Source organism: Acanthisitta chloris, unplaced genomic scaffold (genome assembly GCF_000695815.1).
Source record: "Acanthisitta chloris isolate BGI_N310 unplaced genomic scaffold, ASM69581v1 scaffold17908, whole genome shotgun sequence".
Classification (NCBI taxonomy): domain Eukaryota; kingdom Metazoa; phylum Chordata; class Aves; order Passeriformes; family Acanthisittidae; genus Acanthisitta; species Acanthisitta chloris.
The window spans coordinates 17,221-36,489 of NW_008686645.1; the positions used below are offsets into that span (position 1 = coordinate 17,221).

Below are 19,269 nucleotides of genomic sequence, written 5' to 3' on the forward strand. Positions count from 1 at the left end.
TCACTTCCCACTCAGCCTCTCTTGCCACTCACTATCTTCCAGCCGATTTCACTGCTTTACATTTACTAGGTCTAGAATTGGAGCCAACAAGAACCAGAAGCTTCTCTCCCTTTACGAGACCACCACAAGAACAAGACAAGGCTTATAACACAGAAATGAGAATCTAAGAGTGGCTGAGCTTACTGAGATTGCTGATACAAGCACAGTCTAATTAAAGATGCTTCATTAGCAGCACAGTCCAAGAAGAAAACTTTAGACAAAGCACCGAATGCTGATCAGATCTCTCTCAGCCACAAAGCATGGAACGTTCAGACCAAAGCACAAGGTCACGTGCTTAAATGTTAGGAATATGAGCATTGCCATGAAAGCTGGAGGAGCAGGAGCCTATGCACTTTATTCCATCAGAACAGTGAGCAATTAGTAACATCAAACCCGTCATTGCATATGAACACTGCCCCAAGCACTGAGGGAGCTGCAGGTGCTCAGGCATTTCAGAGTAAGACTCCTGTTTTTGCTCAGCCTGCCCAATTTAAAATACCATTTTTAAGTAGTTCCACATTTCTACAGAAATGTCTTTACTTCTAGGAACTTAAAGCTCTCAACCACAATTTGTATAACCTGAGCTGTGCCAATTACATACGTCTGGTTCTGGTCAACACCACTTCATGTTTTATCAACTGTAGGTTTAAAAAGCACAGCAGTGCTCTCAGAGGTACACTGGGGCTGAACAGGTTTGAAGCCTAGTTTGGAGCACAATTTCAACCTGCAAAAACAGTAAAGTCACTCCACATAATATTTGCTTTCATGACAGTCGTGATTTCAGCTTCTGAGCTGATGTGCCACAGCGAAGGGGCAGGAGTGTAAGACAGGGCTGTGAATATGCCTCTTCTTTTCCTAACCATCTCCTTGGAACAGTGCAGTGTCAGACACTGGAAAGTGTGTCCACTGATGGAATTTTTTGTGCTTTTAAAGTATAATGTTGGAACACTTACAACTATTTTTTTTAATTAAAATGTCTGTTGCCTTAAATGTCTGTGAATATGGCACATTTGACTATACTCAAACTGCACAAGTAAACACACGAAACTAGAAAATGACAAAGCAGAAGAGGAATCTGATTTTTTTTAAAGTTGTAATTCTGCTTCTGTTGAATTTCTCACTCAAATAAGTGTTTCTGTACTTTTAAATAAGAAACTGTAAACACATTTGTATAGCATGTTAAAATTAAAAGTTCAAAGAGCGAACACTCACAATGTAGTATTTGCAGGACAAAATTATCTAAGCTAGTCTGTAATACTAAGAAACACTTTACTCCACCCAAAATGTGTTTTCTGTTTCAAAAGTCCAATTAATAATTTTAATAGAAATGATATGTTCTTCACTTTCTTTTAGATATCCTTTGGATATATTAGTGTGCCAGCTAAGTATACAGAGATAAGACACTATGTCAATAAAAGTAGATCACAATTCCACCACCCCCCAAAAGCAAAAAAAACAACCACAGGGGGGTGTAATCTGCAATTAACACACTAAGCAGCTAAGATACCACTATGATTTTGATTCTAGACTTGAGACTCTTGGAATGTGCTAAGCTGTTCTACAAAGCTCATTTTTCTTACAGGAAGTGATCTAATATACAAAGTACTTTATAATTTTCAATCAACAGAAATACAGATATGAATGTATTAAGCCAATATCTATAAAGCAAGACATTAGGTCACTTCCTGACAACTAATATCTAAAATCGACATTTGTTACTGCACAAAATTGTGCTGCTACAGCATTAGTTGAAACAAGAAGTTGGTATTTTGACAGAGTGGGTATATTGGCTCTGCTACCTCTGTAATCATTGCTGATGCATAATTCCCTTCCCTGCCACTCCCCTGCATGTCACCCTCCAACATCCCTTCCCCACAGCTCCATCATATTTCTGGACACTCTGTCAGTTAAGAACAAGTTGTTTGTTGGTTTTTTTTCCAATTTGGCAAATTCAGAAATCTTTCTGTGGCAAACCAAAAACTTGGTTAGAAAGTCCAGCAGTGACTTGAACAAGTATTCTGCAAGAGTTTTATTGAGGGGGAGAAGGGAAGGGTCCTGTTTGAGGGGAAGGAGAAGTAGAGAAGTAAGGGGTTGTTTGTTTTTCAAACCAGCGTGACAAAAACATCACTCTCAACAGAAAAATGAGGCCTCCATCAAAAGGGTGTTGGTGGGGGAGGAGGGGGCAGACCTGGCAGTAATGGAAAGTCTGGCCCATAACAGGAGGCTCCTAGGCTCACAGAACATGAAATATTTATAAGAAGCAAATGTGCTTTTTCTTTTCCATCCCTGGCCAGCAACCCCCTCCAGTCTGACTGAACTGGAGAAACATTAACAGCACTAATATTATACAGCAAGCATCCTAAAACCTGGAAGTGTGTAAATGTTGCAAGATAAGCCAAGTTGTGCCAAACATCAGGTAGATTCCACGAGCAGGGGAGAGACAGAGTGGATGAGAGGTGGAGAGGCTGCACAGGCCACGCTGCAGCTGCGTGTGCAGGCAGCCACGCGCCATTTACTCGCTGGGTTCTTCTCAGTGCTCAGAGTTTCTTGCTGAACAATCCTAACCACAAAGCAAGCTGCAATCTAAAAATCATGCCACAACTTGCTTTACTATGCTGAACCAAAACTGCGATGACTAAGAAATAAAGCCAATGTTGCTGAACTGGCTACAGCTGCCTTTTCTGCAACATGCATAAATGTAGGCTGATTGTTATCATTTAAGATGGAGTTTAAAAGGTTTTTCCCTTCAGTATTAAATTCTGTTGGTGAACTGTATGTGATACAAACTGATTCCTGATTTAAAGTTTTGACTTAAAATCTTAAGGTTTTGTTTTTTTTTAAAACATGCTTTGTACAAGAGGTATTTTCCAGCGGGGTGAAAACTGAACCAGTGTAAGGTTAACAACATGACAGCTCATTGCCATCTCTTACCCTTATTCAGCTGTCTTTGGTGGTTTGCTGAGCTCTAAACCACTGATATTCAGCTCAGATAGGCATGTAAAGAGACAGCTACAGACATTTAAAAATAAGTAGCTTCAAAACACCATAAAGACGATGCAATGGAAAAACAAAAAGCAAATGGGCAGAAATCCAGTTCAACCAGATAGGGACCTGACTCAATAGAAGCCGCCTAAGCTTACAAAAACTTTCTGAAGAAATAGGTGAGTCCAAACTATCTTGATTGCATAGTGAGCAATTTCGTATCTAGCACAAGTAACTTAACTGCCTAATAACTTTGTGCTCCTCCTACCCAAAGACCTTTCTCTGTAAGAACAGTCTTGCAGCACATTACAAGTGAGATTTCTTTTTTTTGGTCCTCTGTGAAGCTCCGTGACTGCCAGTTACTAAACAACTTACTACACTGCACTACTATTCTGCACAAGAATCAACAATAGTAGTCTATAAGCCCTGACAACAGAAATCTCACATGTGCTCAGAGAATTTTTCCCAGACTCTGTTTATCCAGAGAACTCATGTCCTAAATATGACATATACACTACACAAGTTTTATGTAAAACAACTTCCAGTAAGATTTACAAAAGAGCTACAAAAATTAAGGCTGTGCTTATGAATTGTGGAAGTTAGATGCAAATTCCAGATGGAATGGGATCTCCAGAGTTTAAAAATATCATTGAATCCAGGAAGGAAGTTTAGCTCCAGTGGATACATCATCAATGTAAACTTTGTTCGGGTCAAACCTTCTCAACAAAAAGCCACAGTAACTCCACACTCAACAATGTACTGCTAAAAGAAAAGCTGGAGTGTCGTTAAGTGGTTCCTCACTCTTCTGCCCATTCACTTTACTATGTGCTAAAGTACTTTAATGAAATGGTGTAACAATAAATATTGTTTAACTGGTAACGTTCATTCTTCTGAGCATGTTCTGGTGACAAGCAGAGCTTAGAAACATGATGTCCTTGGTTTTTGTCTTTTTAAATCTCAGTAGCCATTTTTTTTCTGCCATCTGTTTAAAGCTGATTTAGTGAAATAGGAAAAGTCATGTTTTGTTGCTTCATGCTATATGAGGTTCTGAAACCAACCAGGACAGTGTTTATCTTAGTCAGTTATTCCCAAAGTTGCAAACCCTCTGTCTTCTACTGCATTAGAGCATGATAACTTTGTGGACTTCAAAGGGGTTTTTTGATGTTCTACTAGAGACCTTAACACATACATAATGAATTTAAAACATTTATGTGTTTAGTTCTATTTTTCTTTAGCCAAATATGTCAATTAAAACTATCTGCCCACCTATTACACTTCAACTACTAATCTTTTAGCCTTTTATTTCTTTTTATGCTCAGTTTCTTTACAGAACGAATAGACAAACAGTAGACATTTACTTATAACCACAGAACACCTGAAGATTTAGAAGTGATGGATTTTTTATCTTCATAACTCTCATTCTTAGATGATTTAAGGCAACATTTAAGGTTACATGCACACCTTGCACATGAAGCTGCCTTGAGCTGAACACCAGTCATCCTACAGTCACCAGCCCAATATTCATTCTGAAATTTGTTCCTCTTACTGAACATTTTGAAATAATGACTTATTTTCTCTTCTCCAGCCTCTTCACATACCTATAGTTTCTGGCAGGTCTAGGAGCTCATTGTGCTGCAAGTCAAGGTTGGTGATTTGCGTGCAGCTTCCAATCTCTTCTGGAAGATGTTCAAGCTGATTGTGCGCTACATCCAGCGTTATGAGGTTACACAACTCACCTGAAAGCACACAAAGAAAACCAAAACATTTAATCTACAGCTCTAGACAATGATCTCCACACAGAGATTAAAAGAATCAGATACACTTTGGGATAAACAGAAAAAAAAAGCTATTGCTACCATGAAGTTGTACATATAAAATAAGGTATTACAGGACCACAACTTCATCAGTCAGACCTAAAACTTCATCAACAATTTTGAAAGACTCAGATAAAGCTTTTATAGATTCTCTGAAAAAAATCGTATTTATTGATTGATTTGCTTCTGACAGTTCAAGCTGTGGAACAAAAGTACAAAACCTAAACCTCATGGTTGTTTCAGGCTGACCACAAGTTTAAAACATCACAGAGTAAGTGAATTAAATTTTGAGAAATTGAGATCTATTTTTATACCATGAATTACTTTCAGGCACAAAATCAACAATTAAGAGACATCAAAATTATTTGGCTGAATACCCAGGTAATCCAAAGTCATGAGCACTATTTTTAATCATTTTTAGTCATCATAAAAAAGGCAACATATGATAATTGTAAACCTATTTACAGAGTATTATGTTTTATATATATGTCAGCAGAGCTATAGCTAATAAAAGTTTGAAATGAAAGGCTTATCTGTGAAGCCTTAAAGTTTGGATTTGTTTAGTGCTACTTTACACTGAACTGCTTCATTCTTGGTATTTACAGATTCATTTAAAGCACAGCTAGGCACAAATCTACATACAGTAGTTTCACCTATTTTAATGACAAACACTGATCTGAGCAACAGCTTTTTGAGTCTTTAAAAAAAAAAACTATGTGCACAAATACAGGTGTATGGGTTCACATTTTTTGCTGCTAGAGGTGAAATGAATGCAAAGTTTGAATAGCTTCAACTCTCTCCAGCAAAGATGAGGTCACTACAATTGTGTATAAGAGCATGACTCAGTGAGTAACAAATTTGGAAGAGAAGCAAATTCTTTTGAGGAGCAAAATGCCTATTTTTAAGCTTTAATGTTGTATCTCTGACACAATCCTTTTAGGATTTTCCCACAGGCCTGCAGGACTAGCTAGGGCAAGTTCTGACACGTAGAGTGTTTATACCCATTAGATAATCACAATTGGTGATTTAATAAACCATAACATACTTATTAATTCAGACTCAGCACTGAGGTGCAGGCTCATGTAGCCCCAATAGTTACTACATATCATGGAACAACTGTGAAAGGTCAGAAAAACTCAGCCTCAAGAGCTTCATTATTCGGTTTTTCCTTAGATTTCTAACATACCTGATCTTATTTCCTTTTTCTTCCTTATTCTTAACCTAAATGGGCATGTTTTTCTAAAAACTAGGCAGATGGACATATAAAGGTGGTACTTAAGCAGCTCCTCCATCCGCTCTCTTACATCAGCCTTTGAGTGTATTCCAAGCAACCAGAGTCAACAGGCAAACGTGCTGTTATCCAGCACTGCCTTAACCACACATGTCCATGCCATTAATATGCAGAAGAAAGCAGATTTAAGAAGAACTGAGCAAGAGTTAATGGTCTGTGGCAGGAGACTCTTTGTACTATTCATGAAAACAAGTGGGCAAAGTGTAGAAGGAGGCAATAAGCTTGAGGAAGGCTGAAACATCCCTCCCTCTAAACAAACAAATAAAAACGAACCCCACAAAACTTTATGAAGACAACTCAAGAACCTTCACACGCTTCAGGGCAGTAGGTTTCACTTCATGATTGGTGCTTTCATTTGTTTTCACTTCAGACCTAAACCAATGATGTCAAATTTGAAATATGGCATAAATTTCATTTCATCGCACTGATTTCTCATTTACTTGACTCTTCCCACTCTACATCTGCTGAAGTCGAAGAAATGCTTGGGGTTTTGCAGCAACATGTGCTGCACTTCATTTTTGCACCTGCAGGAAACTTTGACAACCGCAAGTTATATGTTTGAAACAAATATCTTACTGCTAATTTCAGAGCAGAAATCAAGCAAAAGTTAAAGCCCTATCATGAAGCACAATGACTTAAGGAAAGCAATTTCAAGAGATATTGTAATATTGAGCTTTTAGTTCACATTGCTCCATAAAGAATCTTGTTCTTGGACATAAAAACACTTACAGTTTGACAGCGTTTCACCAAAATGTTCTTCTTTTCCTCTAAGGGTAGAAGATGAAATGCTGTTGGCACCAAAATTCTAGCAATACTTTAACTTGACTTGCTGAGACACAATACAGAGTGTGCAAGTCAACAAAAAGCACTGGTATATTTTTCCTGTTGCTGTCCATAATGTATGGGGGGAAAAAAATCTTACACCCAAAATGCTTAACAAGGTGAAAATGTTTAGGTGATGTGGTAGAGACTCATGTTCACTTGCAAAGGCATACAGAGGAGCAGCTGTGGGCGTGAGAACACCAGTGTGTGTGTGTGAGACCCATCATGGTGAGGAATGGAAAGGCTCTTCAGAGCACCTCACAGACTGTTACTACAGGTGGGGCTTGAAAACCTGCTATGGTGTTCAAGGCAGAGCAACTTGGGACAGTAAGAGTTGCTATAGAATCTTTAGGGCAGGAAAAAAAGGAGAAATCGATGTGATTCAGGAAGGGCAAATGTGGGAAAACAGAAGAATAAGGAAATGAAAGGGTCCTCTCCCTTATGTGAACCAATACTGGTCAATGCCCTGTGGCCAACCAGCACCATCTGCCCTGTCTTTAATCTCTATTTTCCTGGGTGAACAGCTCTGTTCTGCATGCATGGAGGTCTCTCTTTAATCTCTATTTTCCTGGGTGAGCAGCTCTGTTCTGCATGCATGGAGGTCTGAGGACCAGCAACACTGCAGTTAATATGACCAACACTGCTGAAAACATCACAGTATGTGGGATGAGAACCACTCTGGGCATGGAGCTTGCAGTGTCACCAGGCCAGCAGCAATGGGACAGGGGCAGCTCCTTCCCCAGCTGACTGAGGGCAGTGACTTACCCACGAATGGACACACTGTGCACAGCACAAAATTATTATTCAAAAATTATGCCAGGATAAACACATGCCATAAACAATCAATACAACGAGTAATGATCTGCAAGAACAAAGAGGCCAAACTGAAGGCCAACTGCATAATGTTCTTCCTAGGAGCCCATGTCCTTATTGTCTGCACAGCAGTGATTGTACTGAAGGAAATGCTTCTCAAAAAAAAAAAAAAAGTTAAAATAACTTTCACCAAGATATAACTGAAATCTGGCACTTTTGCCTTGCAAGGGTAAGAAGCATATGTCAAAGTCAAACAGAAAGTTTTCCTAAAAGAATGTTCAGTTACAAAAAGAAAAACAGATCATGATCTTATTCATATTTAAAAAAATAACCTTAATGCTTTTCTGGTGTACTACATAAACTTCACTGAAACACATCTGTAGCTTGATTTAACCGAATTATGTCAGCTAGAAATGTGCTGCAGATCAAAATCAGCCTTAACCAGAAATCAGTTTCCTAAAGAAAAGTTTTCCTAAAGAAAACCCCATTCCTGTTCACCGTGTGAACAACTCCAGCATTGCTTCACTTAGAGACTGTTAAACCACCCAGAATCACTGCAGGAAGGCAAGCACTACTTTAGGGAAATACTAACCACAGGTAAAATGAACTAACTCTTTTAGCCACCAGTAATGTCCAAAATAGACAAGACTTAAGCTCACAGTAATGAATAAAGGATTCTCTATGGACTACCTGCAACTGCATTGAAGGCACAAGGACTCTCACAACAACGAAAAAATAAACTGGAAGGTGCTAGAGTTTGGGGTTAGTTAGTCGCTCTTTTTTGGAGGGGGGAGGGAGGTTTTTTGTCTTTTTTTTTCCCCACACTATATTGCACTGTGATTGCAAAGGGGGGGGAAAAAAGCAATTAAAGCTCAAAGTCTGCCAAGCAAGTAGACAGGAATTGCATGTACTAGCTGGCTTGACAATAGAAGATTTTAAAGTAGAAGCAATGCCCATATGAAACACATAAAACAGTTTCTCTATAAATAACTTCACAAAACAGTCAGTTACACCGTACCAGGCAGTTTTTAAAAAATTTGTATTTTAAAAGGCTCCATAAGATAAAATATTCACACAATCCACATGTATTTTTCAGAGAAAATATTTTATGAAGACTCCAACCACCTTCCAGTTATAAGAAGTTCTTAAAAATACAGCACAGTATTCATCTCAACAATCCTTTAAAAAGGTGGAGTGAGCAATCACCTCTCTGTTGTTCTCATACGCACAAAGAATAAAGGTTATAGTATGACAAAGCTAAATATACCTGTTGAAAAACCCTAGCACTATAAAATGACTAATATTTTCTGCATAGTGAGGCAGAATTATAGTCCCATTTCACAGCCAACTTTGAAAGCCTGTTATGACAAGAGGGCCAGGTTACATGCCCTGACTTACATAACTCTGAAAATTATTCTCGGGCATTTAAAATACCAAATAGAGCTTCATTAAAATTATTAAAGTACACCCAAATTAACAGTCATGCATGGAGTATAGGTCAATAGCAAAGAAGCTTCACCACTCTTGGATGGCAAGCACAATTTGTGATGCAGCCTGTTTTCCACTGGATTAACGCCGTGCCTGCCCATGCTTAAGCAGATTGAAAGTTATTAAATCCTTCACAACATGATAAACCCTAGGCCAGATGACACAGCAAGAGGATCAAGACTCTTATGGAAAGTACAAGGAAGAGGAGAATGCAAATATTAGTGGGACTTCAGGCTGATGTGTCAGAACTCTGGTTGTGAGCTAATTTGTAAAGAATAATTATCCAAAATCAGCAATGCTGGGAACAAGTTGCAAATAGTTCCCATAACTTTGATAGTTATTCATCTTTCAGTATGTTCTCTGCTGGCAAAGAAAAAAAAGAAGGAAAATGAATTTTTAGTTTATAAAACATTTTGGGATAAGTGTCATGACTTAGAAAAAAACCCCATTTTTACAGTTTCAGAATCTTTTCCCTCTCTCTGAGATCCAAGTACATCCCTGTAACAGGCAGCTTGTGTTTTTTCCTGTGCATTAACAACTGCTCAATCAAATGGTTAAGCAGTCAGAGCTATTTTGAAATATTACTGCACAACTATAACTTGCACAGAAGAGTTACTGAGTAGAAAGAATTAAATTATAATATGGTCATGAGTGACTTATCTACCAAAGTTAAAACACTCACAGAAGTAAGAAACAGTGCTCTTATTTATACAATGTGCAGAATGCACAACAGGATCTAGTTGTGGGAACCACTCAAAGCACATGAAAGTTAAGCTCAACCGAAAAGACTCAAAATCTGGTCTAAAACAACCTTCAACAAGACACAACAGCAAAACACTCTTTATTTATTGTTTATCACTGAAATATAAATAAAATTAAAAACATGTCTGAACACCTTAAACATGTGAAACATGAAACAAGTAGAAGAAACAGTCACAGCAAGGGCTCAAGGAGCAATCTGAGGTGGGCAGCAGAACCTCCCTGAGTGCCAACACAAAGGTGAAGTCTTGCACCTAGCATGGCATCACCCTGGAAAGAGGTACAGCCTCACACCAGCCAGGGAGAAACAGCTCTGCAGGGAGGGACCAGGTGACATTGAACCTGGGACAACATCTTGGATCCTGTCCATTCTGAATGTGGAACAAGCTCTCAAAAAATAAAGGCTAACTATGCATCAGGCTACATCAGCCTGAGGAAAGCGATTGTTTCCCTCTGTTCGGCACTTATGAAACTATTCAAACAGTTAAAATAATTGTAGCATTGGTTTAAAAAAAAAAAAAAAAGAAAGAAAAAATGCTGGACTTCTAACAAGCTGTCACTATTTACTGGAATTACACTTGGGGCATCATCCCAATAAGCTCTGCAAGAAGATCAAAAAGGCAGGACTACTCAATCATCATCCTAAAGCCAGCCTGAAGAAAATGTAATCAGGAGGAATTTCACTAGCTGACAAGACGAAACTGCATCCCCACAAGAGCTTTCACAGAAATCAGAATCCAGACACCAAAGCTGAAGCTGGCCAAAACTGAATCCTACACCTTTGCTGCAGCTCAAGAAAATCACCAGCACTGGATGAAATACGCAGCTGTTTTCTCTGACTTTCTCCGACTTCTAAGGAGTAATGCACATGTATCAGTGCCTACATTTACCCCACTTCTGTTCACAACTTCATGCTTTTATAAGCAAATATAACAATATTCTCAAGCACAGTTTGCAAACATTAGGACACCAACTATGCCCAGAAACTCAACTTGTTTTCCTTCAAACTGCTGAAACAGAAGGGGTTCTTAGACACAACTAATGTAAATAAATATTTCCCTATATTGTCAGGTCTCTTAAAAAAAGGGAGGAAGTGAAATTCAGAGTACCACTAAAGAGCTTTGCAACTAATGAGTTGTTTAATAAGGAGGCACCACATGCAGCATGAGGTGAGCAGACATGAACTCCTGTGTCTGTACACAGCTGGTTCACTGTCTGTGCTACTGAAAACCAAACAGGTGCGAGTGCTATGAAAAAAGAGTTTCGAAGCAGTGAAGAAACCACAAATGATCTAAATATTAGGTAGATGGGGGAAGAGAAGAACAGAAGAGAGTCTCAAAGACATTCCAAGTCTGGTGTAGGCAGATTCCCTGAATTACATTCTAAAAATATTTCCCTTGCAGAGCAGCCCTGACCAGATTCTCCCTAGAATAAGAGTTGCATTCACAGACAGAAAGCACAATATTTGGAGTCTCAAGAAACTTGCAGAAACTATGCAAATGTAATTTCAACCATGTCGACAATAGTATTTGTATCTGAGCTGTGTGTGCTAAGACAATAGAAATATTTAAACCTGTGATAAGATGCAACCTTGTCTTAGCAAAGAAAATATTATCGACTTGATTGTGCAAAACAATTCCTTCAGCACAACATGGAGGAATGCAATAAAACTCCAAACAGGAGAAATGCAAAAGCCTTGCTTAAGTAACAGCCTGCAAACCAAAATGTTTGCTTGGCCTCAACCCAAGACAGTTCCTCTGGTTTTCATCCTTCTCGTGCTGACTGTCTGACTCACCAAAGCATTTGCATTCTTCCATTCTCATCTTCAGCTTTTTGATCTCAGTGGAATGGACAATTTACCAGTTAAGGTGATGAAGCTGATGTCCACCTTGTGAACTCATTTCCACAGTTTGTGCCTCCAGACTGTCTTTTGGCCAAGCTTTTACATGGAAAACCTTCGGTTACAGTTCTATTGGGTGTTACCAGAGACTGAACAGGTAAATTCTGTTCTGAAGCCAGTATGTGTTTGTGTATATGTATTCAACATCTGTGTAACAGTGACCTTTTAGTCAGGAACAGCATTCAAAGCAAACTTGCAGACCTTGGTAAGGATGAGAGGTGTTTGCAGGAGTTTAAAGGGAAAAAATTGTCAATCCTGTGGAAGAGGAGTGTACTGAGAATTACTAAAGAGACAAGCTGCACCAGACTCAGGAAATCCCTGATACAAAAATAGCTGGATATGGGCAAGGAGTCAGGTTGAGCCTCATATATAAACTTACTACGTTTCTATGCAGATGTTTGCTTAGGGCTACAGTCAAAGCAGGATGCTGAGCAAGATGCACTCTGAAAACGTATCACCACTGTCAGGCAGGATGCAATTGGTAAGACTACATTCACAAAGAGCAACATAGAGTAGTTTGGCCATGAAGAAACTTCCATCAATGCATTCTCACCACTATACACTAAAACATAACAAAAAATAATTTCAGGAAGGTGGAGCTGAGCTGGTGCTACCAGGATTCCAGTAAGCTACACAGGGTTTTGTGGTATGAGACATGGGAAACAGGGGGAAAGGAAGAAAAAGAGATTCTGAAAACATAATCTAATGCATTTTCAATGGCTCTCTGCAGACAGTAATCCACCCTTCCTCAAACCACTTGCAGTGCACTTCACATGCTTTTACACAACATGAGCAATCCTACCCGTGAGGCTTCCCAGGGAGCTGCAGGAGCTGAGCTGATTCAACAGCTCAGTGTGGGCAAAGTGGCTGTCCTGCTCTCCCTGTTCAGTTCATGCTCTCCCACTCCTCCCTCCTACACCAGTTCCAGTCTCATCTGAAACTATACTGATTTCAACTAACTAAAGTAATAGACAACAAAAGTAGCAAAACCATTAATATTTTTCTGTTAAGTTTAGCAAGATAAATCAGCTCACCAATGACCATCTCAGGAGGAGTGAGCAGCTAGGAAGCTGTGAGGAGAGGAGTGGATTCTGCCCCTTTCAGCACCATGAAGCTGTTACACATCAGCACAGCCATTTCATGAGAACTCCTCCCAGTTCACCTACTCCTGAACAGAGCTTGTGGCTAAACATGAAAAAAAAAACCCCACAAACACAAAACGGAAACAAAACACACACACACAAAGACCCCAACAAAGAAACAAACAACAAACAAAAAAACCCCACTAACCTCAGATTACATTTTCAGTTAAATGGATTTTTAAGTATTTTTAGGTCTTATTCAAACAAGCCTATTTATATTTGAAAATAGAACAATGCATATCAAGACCTCAGCTGACAACTCAGTCTATTGAAATCACTTCAATTGTATTAAAAATATAGAAGCAATATAGATGTTACTGGAAAAGTGTTAAGAGAAGTCCAATAAATGACTAGCACAAATTATTTGCTACGTACCTACCTATAATCAAGCAACTGGATGCAAGGGAATGAAGGGTACTGAATTCTGGAGGGAAAAAGAGACCAGAAACACACACACCTGTATACTAACTACAGATAATAACAATTCCTCACTAAAATGCTTGTTTCAAATGCAAAGCAACTTTTCCTCAAGAGGAGTCACCAAATTTAAGTTTGTGTTGTTTAATTATTAAAGACAGTTTAATAGTTCAAAATAGAACCAAACTTTAGCTTATTTCCCAGCAGCTCAGAGATGGTAAGTTTACCTCTTCTAGGTTTTCCTCAAGACAACACACCATAACAACTCAGTTGTTTTAAAGCAGTTTCCAGGGCCACATGAAATTTGATCAATTGTATGTTTTGCAAACAACATTTTGTTAAATGTTTTGCCTTCACTCAGACTTTTAAGAAATGTTTTACATTTAGTTTCAGGTTTCCCTGAAAGGAATCTGTTTCTAACAAGTATTAATACTGTATGCTTGCACAGCAAGCAGTAGAAGCATTTCTAGAAACTTATTTTGAACTCACTTGACCAGTAGCACAGTGTCATCTATCAAACAAGGAACACTACCAAAGGGTTGGAGACTATCAATTCGACATTTAAGAGATAACAAGAGAAGATTCTGACAACAGCAGAGTCATCTAAACACTATGCATACCAAAGAATTTGCAGGAAACATTAACAAAAGGCATGAAAGTAAAAAAGCATGAAAAACAGATACAAATCAAAAGATATTGGAAAAAGTTCAGTAAAAATAAGCATAGTTTGGCATAAAGAGTTAACAGTGTTCTACAAAAATATGGTAGTTTATCCAGTCTAGTCAACCTAGACTCCATGAGGATGTCTGATGCAGCAGCATGCAGAAAATAACTAGGAGATTTGGGTGACTAGTTGATGTCTCCAAGATACCTAAGAATTGACTACAACTTGCTATGGGAATAACAGGACTGAAAGCAAAGTATCAGCTCGGATGGAGGTCACCTCGAGACCAATCTTGCACAGTGCCTTAAGCAATGACTTAGTCAGAAAGTAAGAATTTTCTAGCAAGCGAGAAGAATTGGAAGAAATATGTAAAGAAAAATAATGGAAACTGCATAAAATTTAGCAGTGTACAAAAGGAGTGTGTTTCTACTAAAATTTCAGGGTTGACCTCTGTCAGAGAGAGTCACCAGAGAAGGCAAAGAGTGCAGGTGTCTCAGGTGGTCACAAGAGCATTTATATTACACGTGTAACACCACTGCAATATGATCCGGATGCAGTGACACAGTTATCTCCAGCACAAAGACGGAAACCCACATGTGGAATAGTATATTCACACTAATCAAGCATGCTCAGCATTCAAAACATCAGACAACACAGAAAACAGGGGAGTGATAGAAGGAATGGAGACTTTGTGCAAGACTAAAAATTGTGGTCCTAGTAGTGGCTGGGAGAAGGTGAGGTGTGACTGCTGTTAGCACACACAGTAAGAGTGCAAATGTAAGCAACAGAGGGAAAGTGCTACATCTGACAGCACCAAACCATCACTGGCACAAAAATCAACTACTCAAAGACATGGTGGGTGTTGGAACACAGGTCTCAAGTACGAAGAGCACTGAAGACTCCAGGGCCTACATTCAATTTCTTTCAATGACAGTAGAAGGAAAATATACTTTATTTTATAAGGCTGGAAACTAAAGGTTTCTAGAAAAGTAATTAAATTGCTTACAAATTAGGTGACCCTTTATTTTAAAGCAGCAAGGATCTAAGAAAGCCTTTCCCTTGGAAAGTCACAAGTCTGTAACACTCAGGTAAGACTTTCATTCCATTTGTCTTTGAGGGAACAATAGAAACATCCCATCTTTCAAGCTGAAGTCTGGGATTTTAATTTTCTTTTTGCCCAGGTCACCTTTCTGTAGTACATCTACCTCCAAAAGCCAAAGTAAAGAAAACCCAGGATCGTTTGCATAGTTGTACAGCAGATCAGCAACATGAACACAGCATAGCTAAGGGCTCCAAGACTCTTCCTCTCTGGACAAGTCAGCAGGTTACATAAGCTTTGAATTTTTAAAAACATGAACAAGCACACTAGCTTACCATCAGATATGTGAGGCTTAGGCCTCAGAACAATGGGGTATTTTCAAAAAGAATTTGAAATGCTCCACATGATATTGCTTTATAAAACATAATTACTTCATTTTACTTCCCGCTTTGCAGCAACAAAAATTTCTGCGCTATTTACAAGCTGATAATGAATGTTTGCTTATATATAGTATTTAGAAACTGTATTATGAAACATACAAGGGATTAAAAGCATTCAGACTTAAAAGGCAAGGGTTTTTTTTACAGTACACAAGTAAAATGTAGAGAAATAACATGTGTTTGAAGAAACAGAGAAATTACATTGAAAAGTTAGAAATACAACTCTCAGCAGTTTAATTTTTCAGCTGTGTTTTCAGCCCAAACATTCATCAAACAAAGAAACATGAAAGTGAGGGAGTAAAAATCAATTACAAAAGTGAAACTATCATATCTGCTTTTACAATTTAAGGAAAAATATTTTCAAACACCTGTTCTATGTGTGTTGGCAGTTAAAATTATTTGCATTACTTAAACATCAATTAATTCCATTTTTTCAGCCGACTCAAATTCAGGCAACCTACTCAGAGAAAATTCCTTGCAATAAGAAAGGATGCAGTTGCACATAAGAGATTTCCCTTCAAAATGCTTCCTAAGGGTGACATCTTGCATTTGTCCTTCTAAAATGCCTTCCACAATGAGGTGCTGACCCGTAACAAGAACATGAGCATTATCAGAATACAAACAAAGGCAGGACTAACTGCTGGATACAAAGGCATGAGTAAAGTAGTTAATGTTCTCAAGCTAGGGTTTGGTAGAGAGCTGAGAACATGCCTGTATGTGCACCAAGACAATAAAAAAATACAAAAGAAAGAAGCAAGTCACAAATTCATGACACATGTACCTACTAATTTTCTCCATGAAATGGTTACACGTGATCTCTTTCAAGACTACTGTGAACAAACACATACAGACATTACATACTTTAATGCAAACTTAACCAGATTCGACAAACAAAACAGTTAAGCAACAAAGAGGTTCCAGCAGCAATAGCAATGTCTGCAGAGTCAAACAACTTTCTGCAGCACAACACCAAACACTAGAATGCAACATCTCCCAGAAGTTTTTTCTTCCCACACTAGTATTAATTTCAATTTATGCAGCACTATCCCCAGTTGAACCTCAGAAGTTGGCTCTTTGCTGGATTGCATATAATAACTGAGCCACAAACAGACCCAGGTACAGTTCTGACAATTGTATAATACAGCTCAACCAGCTAAAACTGGCCACAATTTCTTCAGTGTATGTAGAAGCACACAGTATGTTGTCGGGATAAACATCAGTCCCATGGTTTCCAGTATGATTGGCTGAGCAGTAAAATATTCAATGAGGGCCTTAAACTGAAGTGTCAAAAGAGGTGAAAATTATAACTCCTTAGATCTCTCATGGAAAATCCAGAGGATTGCTGATCGTTTGTTTTTTTGCCTAGCAAAAAAAGTTGTTTTGTGGCTGTAGTAGAATCCATCTCTAGTAGCTGCTACGGGGAGCCAAAGACTCAGACCAAGAGCTGAGAGCCTCACTGTATTTCCACACTCCTGTGGTCATGTTCAAAGCTGCCTGTACTGGGCATTGCTGGTAACATGATTAGCAGCTTCAGAAATGCCCAGGAGCTCCTGCCATCAAGAACATGTTGTTATCTTATGCATCTGAGGTATCAAGGTGCACCAGAAAGAGGCAAACACTGCTGGTTTGAGAAAGAATTATCAGGGAAACAAACAAGAGCATTTCCCAAGCTTGCAAAATTAGTGAGCATAGGAGCCAACTTCAGTAACAACATCCTCATGCACTGGCTTGGACAACAGGAGAAAGCCCCACATCAGCTTTTAGAAACATGGCATGGAAATTATTGCTCACAGAGTTACAAGGCTTTTACAAGCTTTTTTTCCACACTTGAAGAAAGGCAAAGTAGTTTCTTAACTGCAAGAATTTTATATTCCCCCTCCCTCTAAAAGGACTAAGCTATATGTTTGCATTTTAAAAACTGGTGATACATAGAAAAGAACCACTGATGACAGAATCTTGCTTTTCTGGGACACACAAACATTGTTCAAACATTGCTTGAGAACAGTGTGATCAAGAGATGTTTTCCATGAAGCAGAACATATTAAGAGCAACTTAGAAGTTCTTGATATACAGCTAGTCCAGCATATTTTTTTGCAATAAACCATTTAAATTAACAAGCCACTTTCATACTATTTCACCATCTTTCAAACTTGTGTAGCAATGTTGGGAAAAACAAACACTATTCATTAAAAAGTCATAAGAATCATCAGTCCTGCATACAACATTTGGCCACCTTAGAGCTCACACATTAATATATTCATGACTTATAAAAGGTAGAGACTTACACAAATCATTAACCTGCATTATTAACTGTTAGGACACCCAACAGCTTGCTCATGGTAATAGCATGTAGCTACCTATTCCACCTTGTATTACTGTGGTCACACCCCTCCGCAACATGCCCATAATGTGTTTATAACTTGGAACAGTTCATAAATGATTTATAAAGAAATCTCAGAATGAAAAATGCACCTGTATCTCTTGGGTTTTTTAACCATCTGGGCTCTCAAGACACAGTATGTAAAAGCACAAAGCAAAGATGAAAACAAGGTACATCTGATTTTAAGATGACAGATGAAGGAAAAGGGCTTTTGTTGTTTTAAAAATATATATGTATCCAAGGTATTGCTAGATCTCAACTCAAAATAAGGTAACAGTGCAACAGTATGACCAAGAGCATAATTTCTGAGGTTTTAAACAAAGGGCAGTTGGAGAAGCGACAGTTTAACTGCAGAGCGAACATAAGAAGACAATTAAACGTTCAATCAGTTCAATCCGTAAGTGCTTACCAATTTCAGCAGGTAGTTGCTTGATTTTGTTCTCCCGTATGCTAAGCATGGTGAGCTTTGACAAGTTTTTGATATCCTTTTCCACAGTAGTTATACGATTAAAGCGAAGGTAAAGAGTGGCCAGGGAGCTTAGCCTGTACACCACCGCGGGGATCTCCCTCAGTTTGTTATGCCGCAGGTCAAGCATGCGAAGTTTCTTCAAGTTATCAAGAGAGTCAGGCAAACTGGTGAGTGAGTTCTCACTCAGGGCCAGTGTCACCAGGTTCACAAGACAGCCCACCTCTGCGGGTAGGCACTGCAGTTTGTTACTGTATAAATAGAGTTCTGTTAACTGCGTTAGCTCTTTGATAGCTGATGGAAGCATGTGTATAGACCTCTTGGACAAGTCCAAGCGCATAGAATTCTCTTCCCGGCATTTATTTAGCTCTTTGATCACTTCAGCATTGCTGGATTTTTTGCGAGTACCTGTGGCTGGATTAGGTCTTTTTATCGTATTGTCCACTGAAAAAGCTACCCCAGGCTGCGTGCTACTGGAGTCCTTCTTTCCATCTTTGGCATCTTTCCCTTTGGTCTTAGGCTCCTTTTCTTTGCTCTCTTTCCCAAACCCTCCAGAGGCTTTGGCCTCCTTCTCCCTTTCTTTTGATGATGGGACTTTTGGATCCTTCTCTTTACAGTCCTTTTCTTTTCCTAGATTACTGCTCATGGTGACTCAACGTTTAGCAAGCACCACATGAAATCTGTTTCTGAAGTCCAAAGAACAATTCACTGCTGAGGCAACAAGGATCCTTAAAATATGCAAGCGCTGAACCAAGGGAGGAGCTTCGGAGGTGTGATACCCATTTGCTACATATTGGGTCTGAAGGCACTCTT

At 38.8% G+C, this 19,269-nt stretch overlaps 1 protein-coding gene across 2 annotated transcripts in view; it reads right to left on the bottom strand.

Annotated features, from left to right (window-relative positions):
- The window catches only part of SHOC2 (soc-2 suppressor of clear homolog (C. elegans)), a 36,418-nt gene extending 17,155 nt beyond the window's left edge, over nt 1-19,263 (bottom strand). The window contains exons 1-2 of one of the 2 annotated variants that reach the window (XM_009080263.1): nt 18,400-19,263; nt 4,620-4,757 (exon numbers count right to left, since the gene is read on the bottom strand). In XM_009080263.1, coding sequence (XP_009078511.1) covers nt 4,620-4,757; nt 18,400-19,102 — 841 coding nt within the window. In that variant the 5' untranslated portion in view covers nt 19,103-19,263. The remainder of the gene's footprint in view (nt 1-4,619; nt 4,758-18,399) is intronic. The other variant, XM_009080264.1, reaches the window with a different exon arrangement.
- Nucleotides 19,264-19,269: the final 6 nt, after the last annotated feature.